The sequence below is a fragment of the Triticum aestivum genome, chromosome 2B, assembly GCF_018294505.1.
Source record: "Triticum aestivum cultivar Chinese Spring chromosome 2B, IWGSC CS RefSeq v2.1, whole genome shotgun sequence".
In the NCBI taxonomy this organism is placed as follows: domain Eukaryota; kingdom Viridiplantae; phylum Streptophyta; class Magnoliopsida; order Poales; family Poaceae; genus Triticum; species Triticum aestivum.
This window is the reverse complement of record NC_057798.1, coordinates 215121822-215146849: the sequence shown is the minus strand read 5'-3', so window position 1 is coordinate 215146849 and position 25028 is coordinate 215121822. Positions and strand designations below refer to the sequence as shown.

At 43.3% G+C, this 25028-nt stretch overlaps 2 protein-coding genes across 3 annotated transcripts; both read right to left on the bottom strand.

Annotated features, from left to right (window-relative positions):
• Positions 1 to 17535: 17535 nt before the first annotated feature.
• Positions 17536 to 20090, bottom strand: LOC123044420 (putative polyol transporter 1). The gene is made up of 3 exons (XM_044467155.1): positions 19477 to 20090; positions 19164 to 19296; positions 17536 to 19080 (listed from the first exon to the last, which is right to left on the bottom strand). Exons 2-3 carry the CDS (start codon positions 19249 to 19251, stop codon positions 17714 to 17716), a joined length of 1455 nt encoding a protein of 484 aa, XP_044323090.1. The 5' UTR covers positions 19252 to 19296; positions 19477 to 20090; the 3' UTR covers positions 17536 to 17713.
• Positions 20091 to 20225: 135 nt separating this feature from the next.
• On the bottom strand, positions 20226 to 23810 carry LOC123044421 (stress-associated endoplasmic reticulum protein 2). Of its 2 annotated transcripts, XM_044467156.1 has the most exons (4): positions 23545 to 23785; positions 21745 to 21784; positions 21333 to 21486; positions 20226 to 20519 (listed from the first exon to the last, which is right to left on the bottom strand). In XM_044467156.1, the coding sequence occupies exons 2-4, from the start codon at positions 21760 to 21762 to the stop codon at positions 20473 to 20475; spliced, it is 219 nt and encodes a 72-aa protein (XP_044323091.1). In that variant the 5' UTR covers positions 21763 to 21784; positions 23545 to 23785; the 3' UTR covers positions 20226 to 20472. The 2 variants fall into 2 exon arrangements, with proteins under 2 accessions (XP_044323091.1, XP_044323092.1); XM_044467157.1 differs by lacking the exon at positions 21745 to 21784 and having other exon boundaries at positions 23545 to 23810.
• Between the last annotated feature and the right edge of the window lie 1218 nt (positions 23811 to 25028).

Genomic DNA, 25028 nt, shown 5'->3' with positions numbered 1-25028 from the left:
CTTAATGATGAGTGGGAACCTACTATAAAGATTAGAATTAAATATCATGAGTGTTTTGCTTTGTGTGATTTGGGTGCTAGTGTTTCCACGATTCCGAAAACTTTATGTGATATTCTAGATTTCCATGATCTTAATCATTGCTCTTTAAATTTGCACCTTGCAGATTCCACCATTCAAAAGCCAATGGGAAGGATCAATGATGTTCACATTGTTGCAAATAGAAATTTGGTGCCCGTAGATTTTATCGTTCTTGATATAGGTTGCAATCTTTCTTGCCCTATTATTCTTGGTAGACCTTTCCTTAGAATGATTGGTGCGATTATTGATATGAAGGAAGGGAATGTTAGATTCCAATTTCCACTAAAGAAAGGCATGGAGCACTTTCCAAGAAAGAAATTCAAATTACCTTATGAATCTATCATGCGAGCTACTTATGAATTGAGTGTCAAATATGGCACTACTTAGATCTATCTTCGCTTTTATACCTAGCTAGGGGCGTTAAACGATAGCGCTAGTTGGGAGGCAACCCAATTTTCTTTGTGTTTTTTGTTTTTGTTCCTGATTAGTAATAAATTTTGCATCTACCTTCTGTTTAGATGTGTTTTTATCTTTTAATTAGTGTTTGTGCCAAGTAGAACCTATAGGATAACCTATGATGATGGTTGATTTAATTCTGCTGAAAAACAGAAACTTTGCGCGCACGAATTTAGTTTTGTTAAATCACAGAAATGTGCTTTTGCGTTGATTATTTTTGCTGCTGATAAATAGACAAATTTTCCAGGACTTCCTATTTTTGTAGGATTTTTAGAGTTCCAGAAGTTTGCGTTAGTTACAGATTTCTACAGACTGTTCTGTTTTTGACAGATTCTGTTTTTCGTGTGTTGTTTGCTTATTTTGATGCATCTATGGCTAGTAAAATAGTTTATAAACCATATAGAAGTTGGAATACAGTAGGTTTAACACCAAAATAAATAAGGAATGAGTTCATTACAGTACCTTATGTGGTGGTTTTGTTTTCTTTCACTAACGGAGCTTATAAGATTTCCTGTTGAGTTTTGTGTTGTGAAGTTTTCAAGTTTTGGGTAAAGCTTTTATGGACTATGGAATAAGGAGTGGCAAGAGCCTAAGCTTAGGGATGCCCATGACACCCCAAGATATTCAAGGATAGCCAAAAGCCTAAGCTTGGGGATGCCCCGGGAAGGAAGGCATCCCCTCTTTCGTCTTCGTTCATTGGTAACTTTACTTGGAGCTATATTTTTATTCGCCACATGATATGTGTTTTGCTTGGAGCGTCGTGTATTATACTAGTCTTTGCTTTTTAGTTTACCACAATCATCCTTGCTGTACACACCTTTTGGGAGAATCCCACTTGATTAGAATTTTCTAGAATACTCTATGTGCTTCACTTATATCTTTTGAGCTTGATAGTTTTTGCTCTAGTGCTTCACATATATCTTTTAGAGCACGGCGGTGTCTTAATTTTGTAGAAATTGCTAGTCTCTCATGCTTCAATTATATTATTTTGAGAGTCTTTTAGAACAGCATGGTATTTGTTATGGTTACAAATTTGGTCCTAGAATGATGAGCATCCAAGTTGGGTATAATAAAAACTATCATAGGAAGTGAATTGGATGCTATGATCAATTTGATGCTTGATGATTGTTTTGAGATATAAAGGTAGTAATGGTAGGGTCATGCTAGTGGGTAATTATGAAATTGAGAAATACTTTTGTTGAAGTTGGAAAGTCACGTAGCATGCACGTATGGTAAAAGTTGTGTGACAAATTTGTTGCATGAGGTGCTCTTTTGATTGTCTTCCTTATGAATGGCAGTCAGGGACGAGCGATGGTCTTTTCCTACCAATCTATCCCTCTTGGGGCATGCGTAGTAGTACTTTGCTTCGATGGCTAAGTAGACTTTTGCAATAAGTATATGAGTTCTTTATGACTAATGTGAGTCCATGGATATACGCAACACTCACCCTTCCACTTTGCTAGCCTCTTTTATACCGCGCGACTTTCGCCGGTATCATAAACCCTTTATTTACCTTCCTCAAAACAGCCACCATACCTACCTATTATGGCATTTCCATAGCCATTCCGAGATATATTGCCATGCAACTTTCCACCGTTCCGTTTATTATGACACGCTTCATTATTATCATATTGCTCTTTGCATGATCATGTAGTTGACATCGTATTTGTGGCAAGGCCACCTTCATAATTTTCATACATGTTGCTATTGATTCATTGCATATCCCGGTACACCGCCGGAGGCATTCATATAGAGTCATATCTTGTTCTAGCTTTGAGTTGTAATTCTTGAGTTGTAAATCCATAAAAGTGTGATGATCTTCATTATTAGAGCATTGTCTCAGTGAGGAAAGGATGATGAAGACTATGATTCCCCCACAAGTCGGGATGAGACTTCGGACTCTGCAAAAAGAAAAAAAGAGAAAGGCCAAAAAGAAAAAGAAAAAGAAAGACCAAAGAAAAAAAAGAAAAAAGAGAGAAAAAAAGAAAAAAAGAGAGAAAAAAATAAAATGAGAGAAAAAGAGAGAAGGGACAATGCTACTATCTCTTTTTCCACACTTGTGCTTCAAAGTAGCACCATGATCTTCATGATAGAGAGTCTCCTATGTTGTCACTTTCATATACTAAGTGGGAATTTTTCATTATAGAACTTGGCTTGTATATCCCAATGATGGGCTTTATCAAAATGCCCTAGGTCTTCGTGAGCAAGCGAGTTGGATGCACACCCACTTAGTTTCTTTTGTTGAGCTTTCATATATTTATAGCTCCAGTGCATCCGTTGCATGGCAATCCTATTAGGGAACGTAGTAATTTCAAAAAAAATTCCTACGTACACGCAAGATCATGGTGATGCATAGAAACGAGAGGGGAGAGTGTTGTCCACGTACCCTCGTAGAGCGAAAGCAGAAGCGTTAGAAGAACGCGGTTGATGTAGTCGTACGTCTTCACGGCCCGACCAATCAAGCACCGAAACTACGACACCTTCGAGTTCTAGCACACGTTCAGCTCGATGACGATCCCCAGACTCCGATCCAGCAGGGTGTCGGGGAAGAGTTTCGTCAGCACGACGGCGTGGTGACGATCTTGATGTTCTACCGTCCCGGGGCTTCGCCTAAGCACCGCTACAATATTATCGAGGACTATGGTGGAGGGGGGCACCGCACACGGCTAAGAGATCAATTGTTGTGTCTAGAGGTGCCCCCCTGCCCCAGTATATAAAGGAGCAAGGGGAAGGGGCGGGCGGCCTAGGAGGGGGTGCGCCATGGAGAGTCCTACTCCCACCGGGAGTAGGACTCCCTCCTTCCTTGTTGGAGTAGGAGAGAAGGAAAGAGGAGGAGAGGGAGAAGGAAAAGGGGGCTGCACCCCTTGTCCAATTCGGACCAGAGGGGGGGCGCAGGCCTCCTTCCTTTTGGCCTCTCTCCTCTATTCCTGTATGGCCCAATAAGGCCCATATACTCCTCGGCGAATTCCCGTAACTCTCCCGTACTCCGAAAAATACCCAAATCACTCGGAACCTTTCCGAAGTCCGAATATAGTCCTCCAATATATCGATCTTTACGTCTCGACCATTTAGAGACTCCTCGTCATGTCCCCGATCTCATCTGGGACTCCTAAATCCTTCGGTACATCAAAACTCATAAACTCATAATAAAACTGTCATCGAAACCTTAAGCGTGCGGACCCTACGGGTTCGAGAACTATGTAGACATGACCGAGACACGTCTCCGGTCAATAACCAATAGCGGAACCTAGATACTCATATTGTCTCCTACATATTCTACGAAGATCTTTATCGGTCAAACCGCATAACAACATACGTTGTTCCCTTTGTCATCGGTATGTTACTTGCCCGAGATTTGATCATCGGTATCTCAATACCTAGTTCAATCTCGTTACTAGCAAGTCTCTTTACTCGTTATGTAATGCATCATCCCGCAAATAACTCATTAGACACATTGCTTGCAAGGCTTATAGTGATGTGCATTACCGAGAGGGCCCAAAGATACCTCTTCGACAATCGGAGTGACAAATCCTAATCTCGAAATACGCCAACTCAACATGTACCTTCGGAGACACCTGTAGAGCTCCTTTATAATCACCCAGTTACGTTGTGACATTTGGTAGCACACAAAGTGTTCCTCCGGTAAACGGGAGTTGCATAATCTCATAGTCATAGGAACTTGTATAAGTCATGAAGAAAGCAATAGCAACATACTAAACGATCAAGTGCTAAGCTAACAGAATGGGTCAAGTCAATCACATCATTCTCCTAATGATGTGATCCCGTTAATCAAATGACAACTCATGTCTATGGCTAGGAAACTTAACCATCTTTGATTCATGAGCTAGTCAAGTAGAGGCATACTAGTGACACTATGTTTGTCTATGTATTCACACATGTATTATGTTTCCGGTTAATACAATTCTAGCATGAATAATAAACATTTATCATGAAATAAGGAAATAAATAATAACTTTATTATTGCCTCTAGGGCATATTTCCTTCAGTCTCCCACTTGCACTAGAGTCAATAATCAAGTTCACATCGCCATGTGATTTAACACCAATATTCATATCTGTATATGATTAACACCCATAGTTCACATCTTCATGTGACCAACACCCAAAGGGTTTACTAGAGTCAATAATCTAGTTCACATCGCTATGTGATTTAACACCCAAAGAGTACTAAGGTGTGATCATGTTTTGCTCGTGAGAGAAGCTTAGTCAACGGGTCTGTCACATTCAGAGCCGTATGTATTTTGCAAATATTCTATGTCTACAATGCTCTGCACGGAGCTACTCTAGCTAATTGCTCCCACTTTCAATATGTATCCAGATTGAGACTTAGAGTCATCTGGATCGGTGTGAAAGCTTGCACCGATGTAACTCTTTACGACGGGCTCTTTATCACCTCCATAATTGAGAAATATTCCCTTAGTCCTCACTAAGGATATTCTTGACAAATGTCCAGTGATCTACTCCTAGATCACTATTGTACTCCCTTGCCAAATACAGAACAAGGTATACAATAGGTCTGGTACATAGCATAGCATACTTTATAGAACCTATGACTGAGGCATAGGGAATGACTTTCATTCTCTTTTCTATTTTCTGCCGTGGTCGGGATTTGAGTCTTACTTAATTTCACACCTTTGCAACACAGGCAAGAACTCTTTCTTTGACTGTTCCATTTTGAACTACTTCAAAATCTTGACAAGGTATGTACTTATTGAAAAACTTATCAAGCGTCTTGATCTATCTCAATAGATTTTGATGCTCAATATGTAAGTAGCTTTACTGAGGTCTTTCTTTTAAAGAACTCCTTTCAAATACTCCTTTATGCTTTCCAGAAAAATTCTACATCATTTCTGATCAACAATATGTTACTCACATATATTTATCAGAAAGGCGGTAGTGCTCCCACTCACTTTATTGTAAATACAGGCTTCACCGCAAGTCTGTATAAAACTATATGCTTTGATCAACTTATCAAAGCGTATATTCCAACTCTGAGATGCTTGCACCAGTCCATAGATGGATCGCTGGAGCTTGCACATTTTGTTAGCACCTTTAGGATTGACAAAACCTTCTGGTTGCATCATATACAACTCTTCTTTAAGAAAACCATTAAGGAATGCAGTTTTGAACATCCATTTGCTAGATTTCATAAAATGTGGCAATTGCTAACATGATTCGGACAGACTTAAGCATCGCTACAGTTGAGAAAATCTCATTGTAGTCAACACCTTGAATTTGTCAAAAACCCTTTTGCGACAAGTCGAGCTTTGTAGATAGTAACACTACTATCAGCGTCTGTCTTCCTCTTGAAGATCCATTTATACAATATGGCTTGCCGATCATCGGGCAACTCCACCAAAGTCCACACTTTGTTCTCATACATGGATCCCATCTCAGATTTCATGGCCTCAAGCCATTTCGCGGAATCTGGGCTCATCATCGCTTCCTCATAGTTCGTAGGTTCATCATGGTCTAGTAACATGACTTCCAGAATAGGATTACCGTACCACTCTGGTGCAGACTGTACTTTGGAAGACCTACGAGGTATTGTAGTAACTTAATCTGAAGTTTCATGATCATCATTAGCTTCCTCACTAATTGGTGTAGGAATCACTGGAACTGATTTCTGTGATGAACTACTTTCCAATTCGGGAGAAGGTACAAATTACCTTATCAAGCTCTACTTTCCTCCCACTCACTTCTTTCGAGAGAAACTCCTTCTCTAGAAAGGATCCGACTTTAGTAACAAAAATCTTGCCTTCAGATCTGTGATAGAAGGTGTACCCAATAGTTTGTTTTGGGTATCCTATGAAGACGCACTTCTCCAATTTGGGTTCGAGCTTATTAGGTTGAAAACCTTTTTCATATAAGCATCACAACTCCAAACTTTAAGAAACGACACCTTAAGTTTACTGCTAAACCGTAGTTCATATGGTGTCGTCTCAACGGATTTAGATGGTGCCCTATTAAACGTGAATGCAGCTGTCTCTAATGCATAACCCCAAAACGATAGTGGTAAACCGATAAGAGACATCATAGATCGCACCATATCTAGTAAAGTACGATTACAACGTTCGGACACACCATTACATTGTGGTGTTCCAGGTGGCGTGAGTTGCGAAACTATTTCACATTGTTTGAAATGAAGACCAAACTCGTAACTCAAATATTCGTCTCCACGATCAGATCGTAGAAACTTTATTTTTCTTGTTACGATGATTTTTCACTTCACTCTAAAATTCTTTGAACTTTTCAAATGTTTCAGACTTACGTTTCATCAAGTAGATATACTCATATCTGCTCAAATCATCTGTGAAGGTCGGAAAATAATGATACACGCCGCGAGCCTTAACACTCATCGGATCGCATACATCGGTATGTATTATTCCTAATAAGTCAGTAGCTCGTTCCATTGTTTCGGGGAACGGAGTTTTAGTCATCTTGCCTAAAAGGCACGGTTCGCAAGCATCAAATGATTCATAACCAAGTGATTCCGAAAATCCATCTTTATGGAGTTTCTTCATGCGCTTTATACCGATATGACCCAAACGGCAGTGCCACAAATAAGTTGCACTATCATTATTAACTTTGCATCTTTTGGCATCAATATTATGAATATGTGTATCACTACGATCGAGATCCAACAAACTATTTTCATTGGGTGTATGACCATTTGAAGGTTTTATTCATGTAAACAGAACAACAATTATTCTCTGACTTTAAATGAATAATTGTATTGCAATAAACATGATCAAATCATATTCATGCTCAACACAAACGCCAAATAACATTTATTTAGGTTTAACACTAATCACGAAAGTATAGGGAGTGTGCGATGATGATCATATCAATCTTGGAACTACTTCCAACACTCATCGTCACTTCCCCTTCAACTAGTCTCTGTTTATTCTGTAACTCCTGTTTCGAGTTACTAATCTTAGCAACCGAACAAGTATCAAATACTCAGGGGCTACTATAAACACTAGTAAGGCACACATCAATAACCTATATATCAAATATACCCTTGTTCACTTTGCCATCCTTCTTATCCACCAAATATTCAAGGCATTTCCGCTTCTAGTGACCATTTCCTTTGCAGTATAAGCACTCAGTTTCAGGCTTTGGTCCAACTTTGGTCTTCTTCACGGTAGTGACAACTTGTTTGACATTCTACTTGAAGTTTCCCTTTCTTTCCCTTTGCCCTTTTCTTGAAACTAGTGGTCTTGTCAATCACCAACACTTGATGCTCTTTCTTGATTTCTTCCTTCGTCGATTTCAACATCACGAAGAGCTCGGGAATCATTTTCGTCATCCCTTGCATACTATAGTTCATCACGAAGTTTTAGTAACTTGGTGATGGTGACTAGAGAACTCTGTCAATCACTATCTTATCTAGAAGATTAACTCCCACTTGATTCAAGCGATTGTAGTACCCAGACAATCTGAGCACATGCTCACTAGTTGAGCGATTCTCCTCCATCTTTTAGCTATAGAACTTGTTGGAGACTTCATATCTCTCAACTCGGGTATTTGCTTGAAATATTAACTTCAATTCCTGGAACATCTCATATGGTCCATGACGTTCAAAACGTCTTTGAAGTCCCGATTCTAAGCCGTTAAGCATGGTGCACTAAACTATCAAGTAGTCATCATATTGAGCTAGCCAAACGTTCATAACGTCTGCATCTGCTCCTGCAATAGGTCTGTCACCTAGCGGTGCATTAAGGACATAATTCTTCTGTGCAGCAATGAGGATAAACCTCAGATCACGGATCCAATCCGCATCATTGCTACTAACATCTTTCAACACAATTTTCTCTAGGAACATATCAAAATAAACATATGAAAGCAACAACGCGAGCTATTGATCTACAACATAATTTGCAAAATACTACCAGGACTAAGTTCATGATAAATTTAAGTTCAATTAATCATATTACTTAAGAACTCCCACTTAGACACACATCTCTCTAGTCATCTAAGTGATCATGTGATCCAAATCAACTAAACCATGTCTGATCATCACATGAGATGGAGTAGTTTTCAATGGTGAACATCACTATGTTGATCATATCTACTATATGATTCACGCTCGACCTTTTGGTCTCCGTGTCCCGAGGCCATATTTGTATATCCTAGGCTCGTCAAGTTTAACCTGAGTATTCCGCGTGTGCAACTGTTTTGCACCCGTTGTATTTGAACGTAGAGCCTATCACACCCGATCATCACGTGGTGTCTCAGCACGAAGAACTTTCGCAACGGTGCATGCTCAGGGAGAACACTTCTTGATAATTTTAGTGAGAGATCATCTTAAAATGCTACCGTCAAACAAAGCAAGATAAGATGCATAAAGGATAAACATCACATGCAATCAATATAAGTGATATGATATGGCCATCATCATCTTGTGCTTGTGATCTCCATCTTCGAAGCACCGTCGTGATCACCATCGTCACCGGCGCGACACCTTGATATCCATCGTAGCATCATTGTCGTTACACCATCTATTGCTTCTACGACTATTGCTACTGTTTAGTGATAAAGTAAAGAAATTACAGGGTGTTTGCATTTCATACAATAAAGCGACAACCATATGGCTCTTGCCAGTTGCTGATAACTTCGGTTACAAAACATGATCATCTCATACAATAAAATATAGCATCACGTCTTGACCATATCACATCACAACATGCCCTGCAAAAACAAGTTAGACGTCCTCTACTCTGTTGTTGCAAATTTTACGTGCCTGCTACGGGCTTAGCAAGAACCGTTCTTACCTACGCATCAAAACCACAACGATAGTTCGTCAAGTTAGTGTTGTTTTAACCTTCACAAGGACCGGGCATAGCCACACTCGGTTCAACTAAAGTGAGAGAGACAAACACCCGCCAGTCACCTTTAAACAACGAGTGCTCGTAACGGTGAAACCAGTCTCGCGTAAGCGTACGCGTAATGTCAGTCTGGGCCGCTTCATCTCACAATACCGCTGAACCAAAGTATGACATGCTGGTAAGCAGTATGACTTGTATCGCCCATAACTCACTTGTGTTCTACTCGTGCATATGACATCTACACATAAAACCAGGCTCGGATGCCACTGTTGGGGAACGTAGTAATTTCAAAAAAATCCCTATGTACACGCAAGATCATGGTGATGCATAGCAACGAGAGGGGAGAGTGTTGTCCACGTACCCTCGTAGACCGAAAGCGGAAGCGTTAGAACAACGCGGTTGATGTAGTCGTACGTCTTCACGGCCCGACCGATCAAGCACCGAAACTACGGCACCTCCGAGTTCTAGCACACGTTCAGCTCGATGACGATCCGTGGACTCCGATCCAGCAGGGTGGCGGGGAAGAGTTCCGTCAGCACGACGGCGTGGTGATGATCTTGATGTTCTACCGTCGCAGGGCTTCGCCTAAGCACCGCTACAATATTATCAAGGACTATGGTGGAGGGGGGCACCGCACACGGCTAAGAGATCAAGAGATCAATCGTTGTGTCTAGAGGTGCCCCCCTGCCCCCGTATATAAAGGAGCAAGGAGGGAGGGGGCGGCCGGCCTAGGAGGGGGTGCGCCATGGGGAGTCCTACTCCCACCGGGAGTAGGACTCCCTCCTTCCTTGTTGGAGTAGGAGAGAAGGAAAGAGGAGGAGAGGGAGAAGGAAAAGGGGGCTGCACCCCTTGTCCAATTCGGACCAGAGGGGGGGCGCAGGCCTCCTTCCTTTTGGCCTCTCTCCTCTATTCCTGTATGGCCCAATAAGGCCCATATACTCCCCGGCGAATTCCCGTAACTCTCCGGTACTCCGAAAAATACCCGAATCACTCGGAACCTTTCCGAAGTCCGAATATAGTCGTCCAATATATCGATCTTTACGTCTCGACAATTTCGAGATTCCTCGTCATGTCCCCGATCTCATCCGGGACTCCGAACTCCTTAGGTACATCAAAACTCATAAACTCATAATAAAACTGTCATTGAAACCTTAAGCATGCGGACCCTACGGGTTCGAGAACTTTGTAGACATGACCGAGACACGTCTCCGGTCAATAGCCAATAGCGGAACCTGGATGCTCATATTGGCTCCTACATATTCTATGAAGATCTTTATCGGTCAAACCGCATAACAACATACGTTGTTCCCTTTGTCATCGGTATGTTACTTGCCCGAGATTTGATTGTCCGTATCTCAATACCTAGTTCAATCTCTTTACTAGCAAGTCTCTTTACTCGTTACGTAATGCATCATCCTGCAACTAACTCATTAGCCACATTCCTTGCAAGGCTTATAGTGATGTGCATTACCGAGAGGGCCAAAGATACCTCTCCGACAATCGGAGTGACAAATCCTAATCTCGAAATACGCCAACTCAACATGTACCTTCGGAGACACCTATAGAGCTCCTTTATAATCATCCAGTTACGTTGTGACATTTGGTAGCACACAAAGTGTTCCTCCGGTAAATGGGAGTTGCATAATCTCATAGTCATAGGAACATGTATAAGTCATGAAGAAAGCAATAGCAACATACTAAACGATCAAGTGCTAAGCTAACGGAATGGGTCAAGTCAATCACATCATTCTCCTAATGATGTGATCCCGTTAATCAAATGACAACTCATGTCTATGGCTAGGAAACTTAACCATCTTTGATTCACGAGCTAGTCAAGTAGAGGCATACTAGTGACACTATGTTTGTCTATGTATTCACACATGTATTATGTTTCCGGTTAATACAATTCTAGCATGAATAATAAACATTTATCATGAAATAAGGAAATAAATAATAACTTTATTATTGCCTCTAGGGCATATTTCCTTCAAATCACTACTCACTCACATTGCTATCTATTGATGGGCATCTCCATAGCCCGTTGATACGCCTAGTTGATGTGAGACTATCTTTTCCCTCTTTTTGTCCTCACAACCACCATCTTTTACCACCTTAGTGCTATGTCCATGGCTTATGCTCATGTATTGTGTAAGAGTTGAAAAAAAGCTGAAGCGCGTTAAAAAGTATGAAACAATTGCTCGGCTCGTCATCGGGGTTGTGCATGGTGGGAGTATTTTGTGTAATGAAAATGAAGCATGGCCTAACTATATGATCTTGTAGGGATAAGCTTTCTTTGGCTATGCTATTTTGATAGGACATGGTTATTTGTTAGTATGCTTTGAAGCATTATTATTTTTATGTTTTATAAGCTTTTATCCTGAATCATTTGGATCTGAACATTCATGCCACAATAAAGAAAATTACATTGAGAATTATGCTAGGTAGCATTCCACATCAAAAATTCTATTTTTATCATTTACCTACTCGGGGACAAGCAGGAATTAAGCTTGGGGATGCTTGATATGTCTCCAACATATCTATAATTTTTTATTGTTCCATGCTATTATATTACCCCTTTTGGATGTTTATGGGCTTTATTTTACACATTTATATCATATTTGGGACTAACCTACTACCGGAGGCCTAGCCCTTATTGCTGTTTTTTTGCCTATTTCAGTATTTCGAAGAAAAGGAATATCAAACGGAGTCCAAACGGAATGAAACCTTTGGGAGCGTGATCTTTGGAATGAACGTGATCCAGAGGACTTGGAGTGCAAGTCAAGAAGCAGCCGAGGTGGCCACGAGACAGGAGGGCGCGCCCACCCCCTCTGGGCGCGGCCCCCTATCTTGTGGGCCCCTCGGGCGGCCACTGACGTACTTCTTCCTCCTATATAAGCCTACGTACCCCGAAAACATCCAGGGGGCCAATGAAACACAATTTCCACCGCTGTAACCTTCTGTATCCGCGAGATCCCATCTTGGAGCCTTCGTCGGCGCTCCGCCGGAGGGGGAGTCAACCACGGAGGGCTTCTACATCAACACCATAGCCCCTCCGATGAGTTGTGAGTAGTTTACCACAGACCTTCGGGTCCATAGTTATTAGCTAGATGGTTTCTTCTCTCTTTTTGGATCTCAATACAATGTTCTCCCCCTCTCTTGTGGAGATCTATTCGATGTAAACTTTTTTTGTAGTGTGTTTGTCGAGATCCGATGAATTGTGGGTTTATGATCAAGTTTATCTATGAGAAATATTTGAATCTCCTCTGAATAGTTTTATGTATGATTGAGTTATCTTTGCAAGTCTCTTCGAATTATCAGTTTGGTTTGGCCTACTAGATTGATCTTTCTTGTCATGGGAGAAGTGCTTAGCTTTGGGTTCAATCTTGCGGTGTCCTTACCCAGTGACAGAAAGGGTTGCAAGGCACGTATTGTATTGTTGCCATCGAGGATAAAAAGATGGGGTTTATATCATATTGCATGAGTTTATCCCTCTACATCATGTCATCTTGCTTAATGCGTTACTCTGTTCTTTATGAACTTAATAGTCTAGATGCAGGCAGGAGTCGGTCGATGTGTGGAGTAATAGTAGTAGATGCAGGCAGGAGTCGGTCTACTTGTTGCGGACATGATGCCTATATACATGATCATGCCTAGATAATATCATAATTATTCGCTTTTCTATCAATTGCTAGACAGTAATTTGTTCATCCACCGTAATACTTATGCTATCTTGAGAGAAGCCTCTAGTGAAACCTATGGCCCCCGGGTCTATCTTTTATCGTATTTGCTTTCAATCTACTTTTATTTGCATCTTTACCTTTTGCATCTATATTATAAAATACCAAAAATATATTTATCTTATCATACTATCTCTATTAGATCTCACTTTCGCAAGTGGCTGTGAAGGGATTGACAACCCCTTTATTGCGTTGGTTGCGAGTTCTTTGTTTGTTTGTGTAGGTGCGTGGGACTTTTGAGGAGCCTCCTACTGGATTGATACCTTGGTTCTCAAAAACTGAGGGAAATACTTACGCTACTTTACTGCATCACCCTTTCCTCTTCAAAGAAAACCAAAACAAGCTCAAGACGTAGCAGGATGCTCCAGGGGCCGGATGTCCGGGTTCCTGGCCGGATGTCCGGGACCTGGGAGGTGTTTTTGACTCTTTCCGTTGGTTCTCTTCATCCATGGACTTGGCGACTTGTCCGTCTTCATATACATCTTCGGGAGGGTCCTCTTGACACCTAATCATGCACAGCATATCGGACTTAGGTAGTAGCCATGTCTCGAGTGGATCATATGTGATATCACTAAGGAAAGAGGTCACCTCGTTCTCGAGAGCTCTAGCTCGTGCTCGTGTCATATGTCCTCTTGGCTCTTGATGAGATGATGGTAGGTCCATGGGGATGACCGTAGGATGCTCCGCATCACACATATCTTTGCCGGGGGTGCCCGAAACTCCTTTCCGGTGACCCGATAAGTACCCGGTACCCTCCGAACACTTCTGGTGTCCGAATACCATCGTCCTATATATCAATCATTACCTCTTGACCATTTCGAGACTCCTCGTCATGTCCGTGATCTCATCCGAGACTCTGAACAACATTCAGTCACCAAATCACATAACTCATATAATACTATATCGCCAACGAACGTTAAGCGTGCGGACCCTACGGGTTCGAGAACTATGTAGACGTGACCGAGACACCTCTCTGGTCAATAACCAATAGCGGAACCTGAATGCCCATATTGGCTCCTACATATTCTACGAAGATCTTTATTGGTAGAACCATTATGACAACATACGTAATTCCCTTTGTATATCGGTATGTTACTTGCCCGAGATTCGATCGTCGGTATCTTCATACCTAGTTCAATCTCGTTACCGGCAAGTCTCTTTACTCGTTTTGTAATACATTACCTCGTGACCAACTCCTTAGTCGTTTTCTTGCAAGCTTAGGATGTGTATTACCGAGAGGGCCCAGAGATACCTCTCCGATACTCAGAGTGACAAATCCTAATCTCGATCTATGCCAACTGAACAAACACCTTCGGATATACTTGTAGAGCATCTTTATAATCACTCAGTTACGTTGTGACATTTGATAGCACACAGGCATTCCTCCGATATCCGGGAGTTGCATAATCTCATAGTCGAAGGAATATGTATTTGACATGAAGACAATAGCAATAAAACTGAACGATCATTATGCTAAGCTAACGGATGGGTCATGTCCATCACATCATTCTCCTAATGATGTGATCCCATTTATCAAATGACAAATCATGTCAATGGTTAGGAAACCTTAACCATCTTTGATCAACGAGCTAGTCTAGTAGAGGCTCACTAGGGACATGGTGTTCATTTATGTATTGACACATGTATTAAGGTTTCCGATTAATACAATTCTAGCATGAATAATAAACATTTATCATGAATAAGGAAATATAAAATAACAACTTTATTATTGCCTCTACGGAATATTTCCTTGACGAAGGTCCTATGACCCAACGAAGAGAAAGAAGAACGGCGAAATAAATGATATGTCTTCACTTCATCTTCAACTTCTCGATTGCAGTCAATTCTTTGGACACACGCCGAACATATATTGCTTTAGGCCAGCAATATTTTTTAAGGGGTCAACTCCTTCAACTCAATCTTCTCGCAAACATGTCTTCTCGAAATGTAGCTCATCCTTCTCTACAAAGCAAATATTCTTCGCTGAAGTTCCTCAAACTTGACACCGAATACAACATTTGCTTCGGCTTGCATAGGCTATTTCTCTCTGTGTGCACTAGCAAACAAATCAGTCCATGCCTGTTTCTGGCAAAAATCTTCAAAACACAAGGGGGCAAAACATTGCACCAACGGGATCCAAACAGATAACAATCAAGTTTGGGAACTACAACACATCGAAGACCTGCCCACCCATAGGTCCAGCCAGAAGATGGGTGACAATGGAGATGGAAAGCCGTGTTGAATCTCATTCTCGGTCAACTGTATGGACTCCCAGAATTGAGAACTCTCCCTACCCTTATAAGCAAGAAGAGGCATGGCCCTATAGATATTTTGCATCGATAAGCTTCAACCATAAGCCTACATCCTCGTGGAGGAACCGTGATGGACTGCAAGAGACACATGGTTGAATAGTACCTTTGTGTAAGTATCCTAATAGTTATTGTCCAAACGAAGATTGTGTTAGACGCTTCAGTCACACACAAATTGTCACATGTCTTGTGTGAGGTACCTATCTGAAATTTTGCACATATTGTTATTGTCTCGTGGAAGAAATATACCAGAGTGGCGGAAGAGTTGGCAATTGCTGCGACAACAATAAAAACCTTGAAAGAAAATACCAGAAAGTAAAGCAGTTGAAACAAAACGGTTGTTGTGTGCAATAGAGAGGTTAGGTGCGGAGAAAATTCAGATCATGGTGTACATCAAGTGTGCCATTGCGACGATAGCAACCAGATCCTCTGTGTTGTGATTCTAGCACATATATTGTTTGTTCAGTCTATGGTTCACCCTTGAATGGTCGAACTCCTCCATGCCTGAATTGTTCTGCTCTATCGTCATGCTTCGACATTGCTATAACATGGTCATTTTTGTAATTAAGGTCATAAGACCAAAGCAATGTATTGAGTGTCGTGGATCCCCATTATCCTCGTATTATCTTCACTCATAGATACCAACACCTGTGACCTAAAGATCACGGATTCACTACACAATATATGTTCTTGCGTTGGTCTTCGGATCATGTTGTCTGGGTCCTTAAATTGGACAACTCACGTTACGTTCACCACAGATAAATAATTTATTGATAGACGAGATCCACATGTTCAATACTTGGAGCCACCCTTTTCATGTTAATTTTCACATATTGATAGGCGGTATCCAGGTGCCATAGACATGTAAAAATGAATTGACATCTGCTAGGTCAACAGGAGCTTTTGGTGAGAAATAAAAAAAATCGAGGGGGTTTCACAAAAGACAAGCCACAAGGCCTCGTCTCCATCATCCACTCACTGACAATGGTCTCCATGCCACGCTGGCACGCCTAGTCAGCATTACGGGCATACACAACCATGATTTACACGAGCCCAGTTGTTGCACCAATTCAATGTATACCGCAAGTTTCAGCACTAAAGTGGCCATTAACATCAACTTTCAACACTAGTGGTGTAGTCTCCATATTGTTACTTAAAAAAAAGTTATGTTCCTTTTTTTGCCCTACCGAAAAACACCAGTTCACTAGTTGTTGATCCCCACGGAGCTCCATAGATCCGCCGACGGAAGCTACACTACCAATAAACACCAGTTCATTAAGGTATTCTATTTATTTTCCAGCTGTTGTGTTCACCCTGTGGCGTGCGACTGTGGCCTAGCCCGTCGTACAATTCCTCTCACTGAACTAGTAGATAATAGTTTGCATCTTCGTGATTTTATATATTTTGTTGTGTGGTTACTCTGGTAATTTGCTATATGCGCTTAGAAATATTATTGTTATATATGGTGTGTGACTTGCATGGTTCAATTTGGTACATTTTCATTACTACTAAACTTAGGCACATGTACATGTTCATTGAGGTTGAACAGTCATTATCGAATATGAAATTATCAAAATATGGAAGGTGTGTTTCAACTCCTGAGGTGTGTCCCTCGCAGGATCTTAGGCAATGATGCATGCGCTGTCATATCGTTGTACGTGATGCAGAACAAGAAGGGTGTCAACCTGGATGGGATGAGGAGGTAAAAACGCAAATAATTTTTTCATGTTTTCTTCATTGCCCATTTTTGCTGTTATGATAACATTCTAACAATGTATCACCGTTGCAACGACCAGCAATTTTCCTATTAGTTCATTAATAAAGATTAGTGTGGATTTTTACATTTTTACACCCGTAGCAACGCGCACACAATTACCTGTAGTTGACTTAAAGAAAAAACTTGTGAACGTATGCATAACAAGTAGTGCAAACCATCATCTCTCCCCTTTTTAATTATCCAACCTTCGACGAGTTAAGTACATGTAAAAATTAAGGTGACCATTTGTTATTAGTTTTTTGTGAACAAATTTTAAATCAAACATGCGCTCTTCACCGGATGGAGGGAGTACGCGATAACGAGTTAACGACCGATCGGAACTTTGTGTTCTCAAATTTACTAGTAACATTTTCCATTCGCGCACGAACATCCACGAGGACACCGACTGCATGCGGGCTCTCCGGTCCTCGTCAGCACAGGAGAAATGCAAGAATGCAATCGCTAGCATCGTGCCGCCAACGACCGGCGGCAACCCATCCTACTTGCCTCCGGCGCCGTCGCCCGTTCAGCCGTGAACCAAGCTCGCTAGACTAGCGGCGGACGTGGTTATTGGGAAAGACCGTACGTGAATGAAGCTGGCTCGCCTCCTCCTCGCGCCGAGAAGGCACGCACAAAACAAGAACCACACGAGCACGCCGACCGCCGGGCAAACGAGCAAGCTCCCGTGCACGGGGACGGAGCTGGCACCGTACGCCCTCGCGAAGCTCCACAGGACCAACGCCCTGTCCACCATGGCCGCCGCCGCCCCCAGCCACCGGCTGCTGCCGGACGACGACGACGATGCGTCCGCCCACTGCGCCGGCCCGGGCGCGATCCACACCAGCGCTATCAGCGACATCAGCATGGTCGCGGACAGCCCCCTCGACCGCTTCAGCTGCTCTTGCCGCCGGGTCATGCCGACGTGGCCGCCGCCGCGGTGAGGCAGGGGGTGGGACGGCGCGCGGCTACCTGCGAGTGCCGTCACCAGCAGCAAGCCGAGCTCCACGAGGACCAGCGACACGGAGAAGGACATCACCACGGCGATCCCGAACGCCAGCAGCGCCCTCGGCATCTGCCGGGCGGACGAGACGCCGACGTCGAGGAAGCCGCGCTGCACGTACTGGGACATGGACCCCATGGCGGACGCGAAGACCTTGGCGACCAGCGCGCTGACGACCGCGCGGGGGAGAGGCTCCGTCGGCCTCGCCAGCAGCTCCCGCCATATCGCGCACTCCTTCTTCCACCGGTTACGTCTCACCGACGTTGCCACCGTCTCTTCGATGCCATCGTGCGGTGTGCCGAGCTCGGCTTTTATCTCAAGCCAACGGAGCTCTGCCTCCTCCAGCGTCGCTGACGTCCTGGAGAGCACGCGCCGGGCCTTGGTCATCTGGTCCCTGGCCACGAGCCACCGGGGCGACTCCGGCATGAGAAGGACGGCGCAGGTGAGCGAGGTCGGAACGGCCGTTCCGGAGACTATGGTCAGCCACCAGGCGAGGTGCGCCGGGAGCTTCGAGAAGCCCGTGGAGTAGCAGAGGGAGCCAAGAATGCAGCCGAGGTACACGAAGCCGTCCGGGTGGGAGATGAGGGCGCCGCGCAGCGAGGAGGAGCAGAGCTCGGCGACGTACGCCGGGACGATCATGAGCGCCTGGCCCATGCCGATGCCGTCGACGAAGACACCGGCCGTGAACGCCGCGGGGCCGGCGGCGAGCCCCCTGGTGAGCGCGCCAACGCAGAGCACCACGGCGGACAGGAGGACGGTGCGGCGGTCACCGATGAGGCACTGCGCTACCATGGCGGTGAGCGCGCCCACGAGGGAGGAGAGCACGACGATGCACGCTAGGAGCTTCAGGTCGGCCTCGGCGAGCACGGCCGTGCTGCTCACCATGGCCAGGTCTGCGTCAACACGTACATTCAAATTGAACAGTGTGGCAATGGACAATACGGAGCCATATACTCGAACGGGAGTTCATTCTCACCGTAGCCCAAGAAGAGGGGTGTCGCAGTCGAGAGCACGGCGGTGGCAAATGCATACTTGTTTACAGGGCGCCTTCCGTGCTTCGCCATCTTCGGGGAACCAGGCCAACTCCGGCGATCTTTCCGTCAGGTACTCTGCACATTGGTGGTGATCACGTAACAAGATGAGGTCAAGAAGTGTGGGCAACGTGGAAATTGTTAATTGATCAACTCATTCCGGCGTGCTGCGCCGTGCATGCCACCTACACCTACTAACAAGTCATAATTTTCACCTCTTCACAACGAACTGGATCCAAAGAAAGAAAGAAAGAGAACCTGAGTAAGATAGTTCGATCAGCATTTCAGCAGCGAGAGAAGAATCCCTCGACTCCAACCCTCTTCATTCCCGCAGAATGACCCCCTCCACACGAATCCGCCTTTAGGCATCACATACGGTGGATTCCTGGCGTCCTTGTGCCAAAGATACGAGCTCTACGGCAAGGATCTGGATAGGTGGAGTTCCGACCTTTCTCATCTCCACGGGTGATGCAACCAACGAAACTTCTTTTAACAAACTCCTCCGGAAACTAAGTATCACACGCCCAAGAAACCCTCTCCCACTCTCCCAACTGCTTGACTACTACTCACTGGAGGAAGTGTAGTAACAACTACCTTAACTACCCTAATTACCAGGGAGCAAGTGTAACCTGAGATGACCAGTGCAACCAGACCGGGTCAGGACAGTATCTGTAAATAATTCTACTATTACCATGTACTCCTTTTTTTTTTGCGAGGGACCATGCACTCCTCCTTAAGCAAGGAAGGTTAAAGAAGATGCATCCACTAAAAATAACCTGGGTCACTGCTTTGGGGATTGATCTTCTCAAGTTGACCGGATCCCAGCATGTGCGCCGTGCTTGATCTCAATATTAATCTGTATATCCTGCACTTGCATGATTTTGGGCGAAACGGGAACTAGTGCCCAAGGACAAGGCCCTATGGCCCCTTGTAGATTCCGAGTCAGAATATTGACTAGTAAGAGTAAACCAACCAAACACATTCAAATCATATACAGTAGTACTATATGATTCAGAAGTTCTATAACCAGATATAAAATGGAACGTTTCCAATGGCCTGAGGCCCCGAGCAACACAGATTAGCAGTCCAATGGTATGACCTCCATATAACTTAAACTCCACCAAGTACAATGGTAAGAGGTATAACAAGCATCACAAGAGTACCAGCTATCTCATTCAGTTCTAATTTTAAACCGACAACCAACTGCATATTGCAGCCCTATTCATCGTCACTATAAGCAGAGCACCACTCTACTCAGAAGAGACCGGCGTTTGAGGCTGTCCTGATGATCTGGAACAGAGCTGCATGGAGAAAAGAGTCGACAAGACAATCAGTTCATAAATCCATGCCCAAGGAATTTGAAGTAACTGTTGATGCTATTGACGAAGACCCAAATAGCAGCAGGGTTTCTCATTTGCAGAGTGAAGTAACTGTCAATAGTTTCCTTTGGTAGATCATTTCAGAACTCTTTAATGTGATTCAGAAGTTCTATGATATTTAGAAAAATAAATCATTGCTTTGCGTCAGATTAGATAGTAGCTAATGCCCCATGGATGGCTAATGCCCCATGGATGGTAATATTAGCTTTCAATAACCCACCAGGAGCAAACCATGGGACCATACGTGAATCGATCAGAACAGGGTTACAGTTTCAACATTTTTAAATACAAAGCAATGGTGTAGATTGTCACTACTGCCATGCTGCTTTAAGATTGCAAGTTCTGTTCTCTACAGAGATAGCAGTTTAGCACAATGCTACCAGTTCTGCCTCTACGAACATAGCAGTTTAGCACAATCAAATTTCCATAAAACACAAGAGCTCTGTGCACTTGATAAAAAAAATTGCATGTTACTCCCTCCGTCCCATATTAGCTGTCGCTGAAATGAATGTATCTAACATATTTCAGTACTAGATACATCCGTTTGAGCGACAACTATTATGGAACAGATGGACTATTTTCCTACGAGTAAGAACTTATCAGGATTGTGTTTAATTTGGTCCAGTTATTTGAAGAAAATTGTTCAGAGATGTTATGGTTGGTAAGCTGACATACCAAACAACTGGAGTGTACGATCAACAACTCAAACATAACAACATAAATGCAGAAACTTACATGACCCAACAACAACGAAGACGAAAAATCCAAGCACGATAGGTCCAACAGGATAATCATTTCCCTTCTTGACTGTCTCGGGAACAGAACCCCTCTTAGTGATATTCTTCTCAAATACTGCAATTTTCCTATCAGCAACACGTCTTGAGGTAGTCTGCACAAAAAATCAGTAAAAAAGTAGCACATAAGCATTGTTTATTTTGGATATTGAGTCAACGAAATAGCATTCATAATGATGTTAAATAGTTTCGAGTAACAACACACTAATTCCATACTCGATGCCAGTAATGCTATACAGTACACACTGCAGCTTTTAGCCATACAGCAAAGACTAATCAAGGTAAGCCCTATGATGCCATCACAAGCTAACTGATGCCCATTTGCGACCTATTTTCGATGGTTTGGATGTTACCTTTTCTTTGCTTCTCATTTGGGTAGATGATTTATCCAATCTGCCAAGGGGATAGAGTTTGATTTGTAACAGGTACGGACGAGCAAGGTAGACTTTTAGAATTGACTCGTAAATATAGTAAAATTGTAAAGTTAAGGTTTACTCAGTGAACTATGGCATTTGTTCTTTTTGCTTGATCTATTCTTATACAGTTAACAAAAGCAATGACAGAGCTCGTGGGGAAAATATAGAAATACGCCAGAATCACATAGAAAAAAAAACATCTAGCTCCCAATTTAGTAAACTCTAACTAAGAGCAATCACTAATTGTTACTGTAGATCTTAATTCAAATATAAGAGTCCTAATATAAATAATAAACCAACTATAGTCAAAACATATAGAGTAATATATTATAAGTTGTGAAAGGTTAGAAGCAGACATAGTATACGCGTCAATTGAATGGGTAAATTAATAAATACTCTCGATGAGTCAAAAATATTCTGTGGTGGCAGGCATCAAAATTGAGAGAAGCGAGGAAAGGAGTACATAATGAAATTGCTTGAATCATTGACCAAATAAGATGGCTAACCCACAGAAATGCGGTCAAACTTCTGGTTTCTGTAGATTCTGATATACACAAATGTCACCTTTCAACAAAAAAGTGCAAGTGCACCCACTTGCAGTTTGTCATTTTCCAAATGCGAGCTAAATACCCATGCGTTGATAGGAATAACAATTTATATTACCCAATAATAAGTTAGTTTCTTACGGATCAACACATTAGCCACAACATGTAACGAAACCATGATGCTAAACTTAGCCTATGCGATACCCTCATCAGTTACTACTATATATTATTAGTGGTACTTGCGGGTAATTATATTCCATCTTTGGCAGTAGAAGAGATTATCATCTCGGCCGTTTGTAACAGATCCAAGGGCTCACATCAGGAGCGGCCAAGGAGGTGAACCGCCTATCGCCGCCGAGTAAATGATAATGCACAAACTCGTCCAAAATAGGCATAGATCATTAATAATCCAGGAAATTCAACCCCTGACTCACTAATTAGTACTCCTTCCGTAGTGATCTAAACCCTCTTATATTTCTTCAGAGGGAGTATATACTAAAGTATAAACTTGAAACATTGCTAGAGTGCAATAAAAGACATGTTACCACACATATTTGAAAGATTGATGATGGGGAGAACGCATCAAGCATTGAAGCAATGCACACAAACCAACAATCTGAACTGCAGGATGCCAGGCAAACGTATACATAGCACAAACTGCATATAGAGTAGATCTTCAAACAAAACTTGCACATCTTTTTTTTTAATTAAAAATATAACTTGTATGTACGAACACCTCCACAGATACAGTGCTAAGATTTCTTCACCTGATATTGACGAGATCTATGCGAGGACGGCAAAGCATAGACAAGAGATACTACAAAGACCTCGCGAGAAAGTGCATCCTACGAAAAGCGTGCATCCTTCTAAAAAGTTATTAGATCCTCCTAAAGCGAATGTTCTTTTCTTCCACACACACACACACAAGAGAATCTACATAGACAATACAATACTCCGGTCAGGTCCTGTCCAAGAAAAGGCCAAAGATAAATCATCGATTCATCCAATCGGACAACAAAACACGCGGAGCCGGCTTCCTGAAAAGGGTCACGGTCGAACGGCACGCCGGATCTACCACAACAGCGCTCCGACTAAACGTCGACACTCGCAGACAGATTCCTCTCGAGAGAGCCGAGCAGGCAACGCTAACCATGGCGGGGAGACGGGGAAGAGGGGAGGCGGGGCTACTAACCATGGCGACGACGACGACGGCGGGTCGCCGACAGCCGGGACGCGACTGAAGACGGGGAGGGTCAGAGGAGTGTAGGGCGTCCCTGCGGAGGAATTTGGGAGACGGCGACGGGGGGTCCGAGACCACCGGTCGGTCGGCCTTTTATTATGCGCGCCGGGGCCGGACCGCTCTCGCGTTTCCCGTGGGCTACCTGCGGCGGCCAACTCGTGTAAGGCGTGACGCGTCGTCACGGCGATCGACAGATAAGGTCGATATGAATGCCGAGATATCCTTCCTTGCGGCTACACCGCCTCGTCCGAAGTCTGGTGCGGCTAGGTTCTAGTATTTTCTGCCTCGTTTCGGTGCTCGGTGCGCGGAACGCGTGCGACAAGCGGCGTTTCCTGATCCGACCAGGCATGGCAACCACCCCTGTCTCCGGTTCGTTCTTGTGCAGGGCAGGCGCGAGAGAGGGTGCCACACCCTTTCCATCGGCTATACTTGGGTCGACAATATTTTCCTTATATATTGCAAACTGTCTACTTCATACTCCTCTGTCCCGAATTACTTGTCGTAGAAATAGATAGAGTAAATGTATTTATATGCGTTCAGTGAAAGGAGATGTTCCTACCTGCAGACCACGAGACGTCCACGGTGACTTACTAAAATCTCAATATGACATGTCGGCTCAGTCTCTCGAAGGTGCTCATAGGGGTAACGTGTGCGTGTATGTGTTCATAGGGGTGAGTTTACACGCGTATAAATAAGCACTTGCGTCTATACTGTGTTAAAAAAACTAAAAATATACACGTTCTTTGTACCGGAACACATTTAAGCGTTGACATACAATGATCACCTTGTGGCTCACAGCGATGAACGTGTTCTGAGTTGGTGGTGTGTCTCCCACGGAGACGATTGCTCGTCAACGAGGCAAGACGTTTAGGGAGGCAACCACCATCTTTGTGGGAGCAGTTTCGGGTGTGATTGGAGACAAGTTGGTTGACGCATATATTCATATGCGGGTAGAAGGGTAGCCAAAACGTGTGGGATGCGCTAGAAGTTAAGTTTGGCGTAACTGATGCTCAAAGCGAACTGTATGTCATGAATCAGTTTCATAATTACAACATGGTTGATAATCGTTCTGTATTGGATCAGACTGATGAGCTACAGTGCATCGCTAAGGAGCTGGAGCTCCTAAAGTGTGAGTTACCGGACAAGTTTGTCGCAAGTTGCATTATTACAAAACTCCCTTCTGGATGGAGAAACTTTGCTACTTCTCTAATCTGTCTCAAGCACTTAAGACGTGAATTTTCTGTTGAGGATGCCATCGATCATGTAAGTGTTGGGCAGATGTCGAGAGCAAATGACTCACACGTGAAACAGGCAGAGGTTTCTTCTAGCGTCGTTGTGGTGAAAAGGAATTCCCATAAGTTTAAGGAAAAGAACATTGTACAACAGAATACTACTTTCCAGAAGAAGGGTAGGAAGAAAGACAAAAGGAAAGATGG

Bases quoted from the DNA above. Each gene is read 5' to 3' on its own strand.
- LOC123044420 (XM_044467155.1), bottom strand. From the start codon at position 19,251: ATGGCGAAGCACGGAAGGCGCCCTGTAAACAAGTATGCATTTGCCACC. The intron at 19,081-19,163 runs GTGAGAATGAAC...GTGTTGACGCAG, and splicing joins ACCCCTCTTCTTGGGCTACG to ACCTGGCCATGGTGAGCAGC.
- LOC123044421 (XM_044467156.1), bottom strand. The intron at 20,520-21,332 runs GTAAGTTTCTGC...TTCTCCATGCAG, and splicing joins CTTCGTTGTTGTTGGGTCAT to CTCTGTTCCAGATCATCAGG.